A 12941-nucleotide genomic window follows, 5' to 3' on the forward strand; every position below is an offset into this window, starting at 1 on the left:
TTCTTTACTGCCAGACTTGCTGCACAAAGAGCTAGATATATAAAAGACAAGATGGAAGAAATAGAATGTTACAAGAAAGCTTTGGATGCCCAGGTATGTGACCAATGATGAGTTTTAAAATTGTGCAGTACTTCAGCAGCACTCTAAAAGGTGTATAAATACTGTATGTTATGAATCCCCTTATGTGTTACCCATCTGGTGGTTTCTGAGCTCCCCAGTCCTTCCTTCCTCTAAGGTATTGGGGTTTTACTGTGCTACAGCCTTGTGCATAAAGTTTATTCCCAGATATAATTGTAATCTGCATTATGTGTGTCCCTGATTCAGATAAAGAACAAACACTCCCAGCTGCCCATGTCTGATCCAGACTCTTTTGAGCCCATCTTTGGTAAGAATTGGGCTGAGCTGGTGGAGGAAAAGCGAAAGCGAGAAAAGAGTTACATGAAGCACCAGCTGGAGGCAGCTGCTAACCACAAGAGAAAAGCCATCCTGCGCCAACTGAGGGAGCAGAAGTGGGATTTGCTGATGCTTCAGAGAACAAAAGAAGAGTAAGTGACCCAGTAATTTCTTTTTCCTCCTCCTCCTGCTTTCTTCTTCCTCTCCCCTATTCCCCGCCCCCCCTTCTCTCTCTCTCTCTCTCTCTCTCTCTCTCTCTCTCTCTCTCTCTCTCTCTCTCTCTCTCCAGCAGAGAAGCAATAATAATAGTGAGCACACTGAGGAGTTACTATGTGCCAAGTATTGTTCTAAGCTTGTCTGCTTCATCTCGTTTAGTTCTCACAATTCACCCTATGAAGAAAAGTTATTAACAAACACCACTATGGTTAAACTCTGTCACTTCCAAGCTGTATGACCTGGGCCAAATCACACATGGTGTCTTTGAGCCCTCTTTTCCTCCTATGAAAAGTAAGGATAGTCATACCTGCCCTACCTATCCTTACTATGAGACTTCAATGAGATTACGTGTGTGGGAGCATTTCTGGAAACAACAAAGCTCTGAACAAATGGGAGCTGTGGTCTTTATTTGGGTATCTCTCTCTTGTGGAAACTCTGGTTATAGATTCCCCTTTCTGTATGTGTCAGACTCCTGTCTTCTGTTTCTATATCCTTTACGGGTTACTCCAGATTTTCTTACTTCTCTTATCTTTTCCAGCTTTCTGCCCTCTGGTCCATGTCAAAATGTGATCTTAGGTGTTTGTGTGGCAAATTGAAGATCATATTTTTCCAAAGGGAATAATCTAGTCTGTGTGATCTAAACAGGCTCGCTGAAGTATTTTCCACTTTTTTCTTTAAACTTTTCTGCTTTTATTTAAAACAAAACCAAAAACAATTCAATCTGATTAAATGTCAGTTAGTGGAGAGATTAAAGAAAGATTAATAATTTCCCCCACCAAGTAGTCCGTGTTAAGGTTAATATGTAGTCTTCCACATTTTTTCCTATTCTTTACAAATATATTCAAACAACATGCACATGTATTTTTTTCTTTCCATTTTTATAAATGGGAATGAGACCTGTGAGCTCTTATGCATTACTCTGCAACCCAACCTTTTTTTAATCTTATAATGTGCCATTAATTTATATTCATGTCAGTACCTATATATGAAATTCATTGTTACCATTTAATAACAGCGCAATATCTACAGTATGGATTGCTATAATTTAACTTTTGTACTATTAATAAACATCATTTTGTTTCCAGATATTTTGCTATAATACCAATACTGCATTAAACATTTTCAATATATACTGGTTTTATATATAATTTATACTTTTTTTGGTTTCTATTACATAAATTCCTAAAAGTTGGGTTGCCAGATCAAGTGTAAGACACATTTAATTTATTTTAATTTTTAATTTTTCAATTACAGTTGACATACAATATTATATTAGTTTCAAGTATAATGTATGACACTTTTTAAATATTACCAAATACTGATAGTTACCATGTTTTCCTGAAAATAAGACCTAACCGGAAAATAAGCCCTAACATGATTTTTCAGGATGACATTCCCTAAACATAAGCCCTAATGTGTCTTTTGGAGCAAAAATTAATATAAAACATGGTCTTATTTTCGGGGAAACACAGTAGTCTTGTGAGAACACTCGTCTCCTCTCTAGACCCACTTCATTTTCTTCCTGGGTATTTAAATTAAACTAACTTTTTAACATATCTTTTCAAAAATAATATAACAATGGCCAAAAAACATATGAAAATATGCTCAACATCACTAATCATTAGGGAATTACAAATCAAAATGAAAGCTGCTCATTAACAAATGGTTTTTATGTTTTATGAAATGTGTGCGGGTGAGCCTTATTCAACCATCAGCAGTAGCGTTTGCATTGTTTGAAGTAGAGGTCATTTAGCATTTAACTATACTTTTCCCTCTCCAAGATAAGAGATTTTCATGTTTTATTGGATATTTACTATATGAACCTGAGATACAGCAATTTTCCACTCCAGTGAATAAAGATGGCAATGTAGGAGGAAAGGGAGATTTAAAATGTTTTTTATATTATACAATTTAATAATTTAATTCCATTCATAATTTAATTCCACTCATAGATATATAGATATGGATATAAATATAGATAAGATGGCTATCTTTTTTTTTCTTTAGGGTCTTATGAAAAGAAAACATTTATACATTTTTCAGAACAGTATAATAAGATTTCACAAATGCAAAGATAAAATGTGTTATCTTTTATCTTGTATTATAGTGTCTGTGGTTTGATTGCCTTATAAAATATCCAAATCAAGAACAATTATAGATTTTTCTTACAACTACACACACCATGAAGCATTTAACAGATATTTCTTTTAGACTATTCAAAAGATTAGAAAGGAAGAAAATAGTTTATTTAGTGGTAGACAATTAAATGCAAATATGATATGTTGTAAAGGGGAAAAATAAAGAAAACTAAAACGAGACAGAGAGAGAGAGAGAGAGAGAGAGAGAGAGAGAGAGAGAGAGAGAGAGAGAGATTATCTCATACCCATTGGGATGGCTACTATCAAAAACAAAAACAAAACAGAAAATAAGTGCTGGCAAGGGTGTGAAGAACACTGTTGGTAAAAATGTAAATTGGTATAGCTACTATGGAAAATGGTATGGCGGTTCCTCAAAAAATTAAAAATGGAATTACCATATGATTCAATAATTTGACTTTTGGGTTTATATCCAAAAGAATTGAAAGCAGGATCTTAAGGATATTTGCACACTTATGTTCATATCAGCATCCGAGCAATGGAAGAAACCCAAATGTTCAACCACAGATGAATGGATAAACAAAATGTGGAATACACATACAATGGATTATTATTCAGCCTTAAAAAAGAAGGAAATTCTGACACATGCTACAACATGGATAAACCTTGAGGACTTTATGTTAAGTGAAATAAGCCAGTCACAAAAAGACAAATACTATATGATTCCACTTATATATGGTATTTAGAGAAGTAAAATTCATGGAAACAAAGTAGAATGATGGCTGCTAGAGGCCAGGGCGAGGGAAAAAAGGGGAGTTGTTTAATGGGTATAGAGTTTCAGTTTTGCAAGGTGAAAAGCGTTCTGGATATCTGTTGCACAATGATATTAGCATATTTAACACTATCTGTACACTTAAAAGTGGTTAAGATGGCTAATTTTATGTGTTTTGTTTTTTACTACAATTAAAAAACTATGAAAAGAAAGAAGTTATGAAAAAAAATAGGTACAGTGGGGACAGAACCCCAAAAAGCAGTTTCCAGGCTCTCGGCCTCACATAGAATGGTGCTGGCTCAGGTAGTAAATGGCCATTGACTGTGATTGGCTGGCCATCAGCTGTGGCTAGTTGGCCGTCAGCTGTAACCAGTGAGCCACTGGCCATTAACATAACTGCCGTGGCTACGCTAGCAAAAGAGAGAAAAAATGGGGCTAGCAAGAAGATGGTGGCTGGCAAGCGCAGACTGCTGTTAGGACGGCGGGTTGCAGACTCCCCTAGCTGTGGAGATCCTGCTTCCTGTGTCTCCAGCCCAGCCGCCAGCGAGAATATATTGGTTTGACTCCCCTACCTATGGCTCCGTGGGTGTTCCTTTTTGGCCTCACCATGTCCTGCGTTCTTATGAGGGGAGCGGGAGCAGAGACCCCGCCGGACGTCCTGCACGACAGGTACCATTCAGTCATTGAGCTTCCATTGTGGGATAGGCATTGGCCCTTTCTGTATATTATTTCATTTGATCTTTATAATGACTGCATAGTAGCTGTTGAACTAAGGCTAGTTCGAGGAAAATGTGGCCAGGCTGTTTTAGGAAATGTGAATCGGCGCAGAGCATATTACTGACTTTTTCCCCTTCTTCCGCCTCCCTCACCCCCACTCCGGTTCAAGCCGTTGTCTCTCCGTCTAGTTGTGTAGGACACAGCTCCCTGGCCCATGCTGGTGTTATGAGCCTTGCGCTCCCCCTGGCTGAGGCAGTCTGTCGCCCGTCATCTCACACAGCAGCCCGCGGCAGCACTCAGCAGCCCAGGGCAGTTCACAATCTTAGCTGTAGAGGAGGCAGTTCACTGGCCCATGTGGGAATCGAACCGGTGACCTTGGCGTTAGGAGCAAGGTGCTCCAACCACCTGCGCCACCTGGCTGGCCCATATTATTGATTTTTATTGGTGCATCCTGACTCCTAGTGGTGGTTGCTGTCTGTAACACGAAGCCCTTCAGAACAGGCTAAGTCAAGGGTCTCATTTCGGGAAGTCTCTTCTAGAGTTTATTGAGAACTGATGGTAAGAGTTTCAGTTTGGCAAGAAATAGACAATAACTAATTCAAATAAATAATTTGAACCAGGTTTAAGGTGATTCACAACCGCAGTGACTACGTGTTTGGAGACGTGTAATAGAAGGACTTAACATTGGGAATATCGGGACATTGTACGTGGAGAGAGAGAGATTATGTTATAGTCTTTAAAGATATGTCCTTCAAAAACTGCTCCTTTTTTTCCCTACCTTCTTCACAATGTTAGATATTTTCTCGATTTCATTTTCTTTTGCCCAGTCACTTCTGTTTCTTTTCTTCTTTTATGCCTGTCTACTTTGTCTTGTAAAATGCCTGTAGCAACTGGTAGGCTGATTACTGACAGCTGAGAGGCTGGAATACAAGGAAAGAAACATAAAGTATTGGAAATCCATTTGAGATGATTCGTCAGATCAGTTAAATTAGCCTTAAAGGAAAATAATGGCTTTAAAGGCTGAATTTGCTAATTAGAAAGTTTTCAATCCTAATCACTTAAATCAGAATTGAAGACGAAAAGTCCTAGACCTATAAATTATTTGAGAGCTAGGATTTTTCTCTCTGTTTTTTACAGTGTTCATGACTTTTAGTATATTTCAAAGAGTAGTGAACAAAGCCAGAGGTTTTTGTTTAATTTACCATAAAAGGAATGGGGCTGTGAAGGTTGGTGCACACCCTTCCCAGTATTGTGAATGGAATCGGAGTATTCTTTTCTCTGTAGGCACTTGGCAGAGAGAAATGCTGAGCTGGAGCGAACGAACAGAATGAAGCAAAGCTTACAGGAGGACTGGGAAAGGAGTGCTGCAATGAAGAGGCAGCGGGACCTGGAGGAGAAGACTTTCCAACGGTAATTCCGGGTTGGATCCAAAAGTTCTTTGTTTGCAAAGCAAATCCCCTCTGCTCCTTGTTCACTTTCATCTAATCCTGGGATGGCAGATAGGTTTCAAGTGCCAACTCCAGGTGTTTAGTAGTGTCTGCCTAGAGAACTCTGTGGAGAAAAGAATTCTGGGTCCAGTGGGAAAAACGGCTGTGATGTATTAGAAATGTCTGTTATGAATATGGGACTGGAGAATGCTGTGTGGTATGTTATACAGTAGCCATCTCTTCCCTAAGCGTTGCCTCTGCATAGGGCAGCTTTCTTTTTGTGGAGGATGTAGAGGCGTGGGGGGAGGAGGAGGGTGGGAATTCTCGTGGAAAATAACTAGTTGGAAGTAGGGAGAGTGAATTTCCATACGAACACATCCAAGGCTTACAGCACGGTCATTTAAGAGCAGAGTCAAGGGTTTGTGGGTAAGTTTGGCATCTGGAAAAGTGAGAAGCCCATTATGGAACCAACCAAGAACACCCTCCTGAAATGTGTTATGATATCCCTGTCCCCTCTCCAGGAGCTATCTATTTACCATTCTAGAGTCAAGGCATCTACTCAGGGCTTCGAACATTGACACGAACTTTGGAAAGGCAGGTCATAGTTTTGTCTTACTTTTCTTATTTGTAAGATGGAGAAAGTAAACACTTGCCTGACTTAGCTTAATAGAGGGGTTTGTTTTTGAGATCAAATAAGGAGGTGGAAGAGTATTACATTTAAAAAAATTACAACACTTTACAAATGTAAAGTATGATTTCATAGAATGTTAAAACCTTGAAGAAACAGACTAATCTTATATAATCAAATGTTATCAAACAGGAATATACCAATATAATATTTTAAATTGCTAATTATCAACTAATTTTTATCATGGGTAACGTGTTACAATGGTTCTTGATCTGTAACTCCTTTTCCTTTTAGATTTTCTTTGCAGGCATTTCTCGCTTGTCTTTCTAATGGGGAGAACCCATATTTTGTGACTATGAAAGTACAAGGGATGCCATTGAAAATAGGTTCCAAAGGGGAAGTAGGGTTGTTTGGTTGGTTGGTTGTTTGGAAGAGGAAGGGAAAGGGGAGTTGGCGATTTCAAGCCATTCTCTCAATGTTGGGAGAAAGCAGTGAGATTAATGCCAGGCAGATTTTAGTTGGATTTCGGGAGAATGCTTGGCCAGCATCGTGATCAAGGATAGAGGAGACACAGGTAATAACCTTGAGTGAGGATAACGAAGCCTCTCCAGAGACATGGCAGAGCGGACCTTGTCCTGAAGACCTAGGCCAAGGGGACTTCAGTAGGCTGCAGGGAAGAAGGAGGAATTGGTTGGTGTTAAAAAGAAAACAAAGCAAAATCAAAAACAAGGTTCAGATGGATGCAGTTAGCACATGATACTCTGTACTATTACCAAGGCAAGCCAAGTAGGTCTTCTCCTGCCCACTGCCAAGATTGGTTTTGTGTTTTCCTCCTTTTATGGCTGTCTGTGATGCTCCTTTTTTTACAGAATTTCACCCATGTACGAGAAATTTTGAGAGGGTAGGGGAACAAAGTAGGCACTAGCTTGTATCATCAAGAAAAATTGTTCAAGTGGAAAATCAGTCACTGCCGTCCCTTCATCTCTGCTTCGAGCCTCTTTTGTCTTCTTCCTCTTGGTCTCCACTCCCTGGCCTGTCTGTTACTCTCCAGAGGCCTCAGGCCTCCTGAGACGTTTTATTGTAAGTCTCCTCTTCGCTGGCTGCTGGGTTGTTAACTGTTAACCAGCAGCTTGATGACCTGGTGTCCTCTCAAACACTGTCTCCTGGGAGCCTGCGAGGTACAGGTGCATTCGCGTGGCAAAGCAGCAAGCACAGAGGCTTTGGAGCCACCATTCGCTGGCTGGGTGACTTTGGGCAGGTTATGTGTTCTCTGAGGGTTTGGGTAGCTGTGGTTGGGGAGGGGGCTGGACTGTTGTGACTCAGAGCCTTTTATTTACTGGGGAAGGAGGAGACATTGGAGGTTTGGAAGCAGGAGATGCCAAGCTGAGCTGGAGTGAGCTGCAGGTAGCAGCGTGGAGAGGGAGAAACTGCAGGTGGGAGGCGACAGGTGGGTAGTAAGTCCTGGAGGGCAGGGACAAGGTGTTACTTTTCTTTTGTGTCCCTCCCACTGCACTGGCTTGGAAACTAGGCCCCAGCAAGGACTCAGGGAGCACCTGCTGATGGCTTCTTTTCCTCGCTTCTCCTCAGTGCGTCAGACAAGCTCTTCCTCCTGGACCAATGTGAGCAGTATCGACGTTGCAAGCAGTGCCAGAGGTGCCCCTCCCACAGGAGTGAGAGCAACCTGTGGCCCCTGAACAAGCACCTGCATGGCTCCTCCTTGTTTGTGTGAAATCCAGTTTGGACCTGCGTTTCCTGGGGAAAGTTGTTATTATTTTAATGTTTGGGGGTGATAGTGAAGCTATACATTTGTACTTTAGAGGAAAAACATTTATTGTGTGGTTTTGGTGCTTTTGGGAGATTGCTTTTTAACTGCTTAATGAATTTATGAAGACAGTTTCTCCCCCCATCTTCTGCCCACCCCTATAGAACCTTGCCGCCATCAGGGCTGAGGATGGGACCCTGCTTCACTCTGGCTGCTGGGCTGCTGCTGACCTAGCCCTGACACCCCCTTTGTGATTTTGTGTAAGAAACGATAGCTTTTCTTCATCTATAATGAATAATGTCATAATAAATATTTTCTACATGCCGGACTGCGTATAACAATTCATAATGCTAAGTTTTACCATCCTTCCCTCAGCCCTAGATTTTTCCAGAGGACTGGATGTGTGAACATCCCAGAAGTAGGTTAGGCTGTTTCCCTCAGGTGATCAGAGGAATGCTTCCTGAGTTTTCCGGTTGATGACACACCTGGGACTTTGTTGGGCCCTCAGGGGATATCATTCTCTTGGTGACCTTCTGGTCTACCGTTCCATTGTCCAGCCATTTCTACACTGTGAGAGTAGGTTTGTTGTTTGATAAGTGTGTACTGTGAGGGGAGTCCGGCTGGCCTACCAGGTGCCACAGCCTTCTCTCATTGCTACACTGCATCCATTCTTAAGCTGTACGTGCTGTGGAAGAGGAATAGGTTCCTGTCAAAAGACTGATTTTCAGTTAAGGTGTAGGTGTTCCCAACCAAAAACTTTTTTCAAAAAAAGTTTTATGTTCACCCTTTATCTTTCCTCTCCCTGCCTTGTCTTACCAAACTCAGGTAAAACAATTAACAAAATAGAGTGAAGTCTAGATTTCTGAAATACAAAAGCTGGGGAGTCCCATGACTGTTTGCTTTCTGCCTGCCACATCTTTCTTAGAAAATGGGGGGAAAGTATACGTGGGGAGAAATCTAAAATATTGTTTTTCCCTACTACAAGTACAAAATAGGAACATTTGAGCCCTGAACAGTTAAAGTACTTACTCAAATTGATAGTGGACAAATTTTGTTGCGAGTCTTACCTTTTTCTGTGTAAATAAGTATGTCAGCTGGTGACTGGAATTGTCTGGAACCTCTCCCCTAAAGCTTCCAACATTGCCACTTCCACCCATTTCCTCAGAAGATCACTCATGCTGGTCCAGTCATTACCAACCAATATTTAAAACAATAGCCTTTCCCCAGGACCGCCAGACTTGCCTGAAGTCCATACCTGCTACACCATTGGAGTATTTCTCTGTCTCTAATATATAATAAATTACTAGAATAGTGTTGTATTAATTTTTTAAAAAAATATAGATGGCTTTGTTAAAGAAAAAATACTCTATGCAATTTTGATATGTTTAGGTGAACAGATTTAACTTTATAGACATTTTTTACTGTAGGAACTGCACTTATAATTTATCACCATCGGTACTGACGGCATGGCAAGCACAAGCTGATTTGGTGACCTGGAAACCAAGAGGTCATCTGTCTCTGCCTGCCTTCTGAGTCCTTGTTGTGCAGGGCAGAGGTGATGCGTGACTAGAAAATTTCTGTGTGACAAGGTCAATATCTAAAGCGCTATGCATTTGTTGTTATGGAAAAGCCAGGTGGAGATCCTGTCGTCAGTTTAGCCTGGCATGGAGAGGTGAAACTTCTGGAGGCGATGAGGCCTAAGGTGAATTTTTAAGGATAAATGGGAAATAGGCTAGGTGGAGAGTGGCTAGGGGTCATTGCAACAGATGTCAAGCCCCTGGGCTTCTGTCTGTCAAAGCTAAGGTGGGAGTTAGGTTATGAAATCTAATATTTTTGTGCGTCATTTAATCATTTTAAAATTCAAATTTTATTACAGTCCTGCATTAAAACAGCTGATTTCATACAATAAAGAAAGGACAGTCTTTTTTTTTTTTTTTTAACAAGTCTTTGTAATTTGGTGCCTTCACTGATCTTAAATTAGTTCAACCTTGTTATTAGGCCAGACTCAAATTAGAATGTCTTTTTCTAAACCAGTTTGAATTATTACCATCAAGTTCTGTCAGTCCCAGAACTGTGGCACTGCCAGTCCATCTTAGTGTATCAAATGATTTCCTATTTTGGCGGTTTTTAATGTTTTGGACAGTCATGGACTCTTGACAATCTGATAAAAAAAATACGGGCCCTTTCCTTAAAAGATGTACATTGCATGTACAACATTTTGCATGCAATTAGAAGTTTCCTAGACCACCTGGACCACAAGTTAAGAAGGCCTGCTTTAGGTGGCTTTCCTTTATTATTACAAGCTTAAGGGATCAAAAAGGAGCAAAGTGAAGGACTTCACTTTTGAAAATGCTTTTTCAATTCTAGAGAAGTATATCCATTTTATCATCTTCTTTGAATCTTCATAAGAATAGTGAGATGAGAATTGGAATGGCTATTAGAAAGCACATACTCTAGTATTTTTCAAACTTTTTAAAGACTCAGTAAAAGAAATACATTTCAAATTGCAGCACACAGGAACTGTGCCCACTGCCCACGCATAATTGAGACAAAAATTTTACAGTCATATACTTACACCATCCATCTGCAATGCATTCTGATATTTTCTATTTTATTTCATTAAAAAATTGAGATTAGACTGAAAAATATTGATTTAAGAATCCACTAATGTAAATAGATAATGTTTAGTTTTACAAACAGTTTTAACCTGATTCTTCCACTATGTTCTCATTTGTAGTTTGCTGGAATTCATTAGTGGTTAAGGTGGTATTGTAATGGAATTCAACTAGGAGACTAACGAATGTTTAGGTCCTGTCTTGCCATAACCAGACCTCCTCCTTTTGAGGTACCCCAGAAAAGCACGGAGATATTTGCTCCACCTCCCAAAGCTAAGTCCCAGAACTTCTACTTCCAATACATACATGGTATGAGGACCGAGAGAAAGAAGCCAGAGATAGAACAAGTGAAAACAAAGCCCCAGTGCCTTGGCTGCAGGCTGGGAGAGGTCTTGGGAATCCAAAGAAAGAAGAAATGCTTATTAGGCACAGTCCAGGTCTTAACTCCCAAGTTGGTGGTAGAAGAGGAAGAAGGAGATTACACAGGGCCATCTTGAAGAGTGTGCAGATTGGGCTCTGGACAGACTCCCAGCCCCCAGTTTCCTATGGCTTCTGTTACACATGACCACAAACCTAGTTGCTCAAAACAACATCAATTTATTCTCTCATATTTCTGGAGGTCAGAAGTCTGAAATGAGTTTTACTGGGCTAAAGTCCAGGTGTTGACAGGGTGGGTTTCTTCTGATGGCTCTGAGGGGAGAATTTCCTTCCTTGCCTTTTCGACCTTCATTCCTTGACTCATGGCCCCTTCCTCTATTTTAAGCTAGCAGTGCAGCATCTTTGGATTATCTTTCTGTTTCTGTTGTTACATTGCCTTTTCTTCTCTCCTCCAGTCAAATTTCCCTTGACTTCTTTTATAAAATGAGTTGTGATTTCCTTTAAGGGCCACCAGATACTCCATGATAATTTCCCCAATAAGTTATCTCAAAATCCTCAATCACATTTGCAGACTACTATTTGCCATATAAGGTAACATTCATAGGTTCCAGGGATTAGGATCTGGACCACAATTCAGCTAATACAGGGTGAGTGGGATCTAAAATTCAGCCCAAGCTGCACTTCACTAATCAAACCCTGCAGAGGGCATGTGGTAAGAGACGTGAAGCTGCTGGCATTCTTCCTTTGGGTCTTAGCTGCATAAATGTATCGGAGGGCCTTATGTTTTCTTTTTTAGTTTAGTTCGTTTTGGTTTTGCAGGATTATGGAGGGAAATGAGGTGGAGAAGGAAGGACATTTGACATTTCAAACGTTAAATAAAGGCTTATGGTTTTCTTGGAATATTCTTGTCATGTTTTGTAATGTTCTTTTATTTTTTGTAGCCTTTATGGCATCTTGATACCGTGTTGAGGACCTCAAAACATAAGATGGGAAATGTTCCCTCTTCGATTTTCTGGAAGAGATTATGTAGAATTGGTATTATTTCTTTCCTGAATACTTAGTGGAATTCACTAATGAAACCATCCAGGCCTGGAGTCCTCTTTGTTGCGAGGTTTTCAATGATAAATGCAATTTTGGAGGGTTGTATAATATCAAGGAATTTCAGCTACTGCTGAATTTATGGGCGTAGAGTTGTTAGTAGTATTCCATTCTTGTCCTTTTAATGTCGCCTGTGTAGTCTATAGTGAAATTTCCTCTTTGTTTCTCAATATTAGTAAATTTTGTTTTCTTTTTCTCTTGGATCTGGCTCGAAGTTTAAAAGAAAAATATTGGTCTTTCCGAAGAACCAACTTTCGGTTTCCTTGTTTTTTTCTCCTCAATGTGATTGATTTCTGTTCTTTATTGTTTTGTCTCTTTTGCTTGCTTTGCATCTGTGTCCTAAGTTCCTTCTCTTATAAAGACACCATTTATATTGGATTAGGGCCCACCCTACTGACTTCATTTTAACTTAATTAACTCATTAAAGACCTTTAGTCACATCCTGAGGTATTGGGGGTTACGACTTCAACATATGAATTTTGTGGGGGGGGGTCACAATTCATCCCATAACAATGGCAACAGAATCTTTTTTAGTATTCATTTATCTGAGAATGTCTTAATTTTGTCTTTATTGCTGTAGGGCATTTTTGCTGAAAATAACGTTTTGAATGGACAGTTGTTTTCTTTTAGCACTTTAAAGGTATTATTCCATTATTTCTGAATGCATGGTTTCTGATGAAAATTTCAGTCGTTTGAATCATTGTTCCCCATATATGCACTGTGTTGTTGTTGTTTTCTGCCTGCTTTCAAGATTTCCTTCTTTTTGGGGAATATTGGGGAACAATGTGTTTTTCCAGGACCCTTCGATCAGCTCCAAGTCAAGCCATCATTTTTTTTCA

General features: G+C 39.9%; 1 protein-coding gene across 1 annotated transcript in view; it reads left to right on the plus strand.

Moving 5' to 3' along the window:
• The window catches only part of CCDC81 (coiled-coil domain containing 81), a 31052-nt gene extending 22802 nt beyond the window's left edge, over positions 1-8250 (plus strand). The window contains exons 12-15 of the mRNA XM_081063323.1: positions 15-93; positions 325-545; positions 5479-5604; positions 7837-8250. Coding sequence (XP_080919449.1) covers positions 15-93; positions 325-545; positions 5479-5604; positions 7837-7978 — 568 coding nt within the window. The 3' untranslated portion in view covers positions 7979-8250. The remainder of the gene's footprint in view (positions 1-14; positions 94-324; positions 546-5478; positions 5605-7836) is intronic.
• The last annotated feature ends 4691 nt before the right edge of the window (positions 8251-12941 follow it).

The sequence above is a fragment of the Rhinolophus hipposideros genome (genome assembly GCF_964194185.1).
Source record: "Rhinolophus hipposideros genome assembly, chromosome: 10".
Classification (NCBI taxonomy): domain Eukaryota; kingdom Metazoa; phylum Chordata; class Mammalia; order Chiroptera; family Rhinolophidae; genus Rhinolophus; species Rhinolophus hipposideros.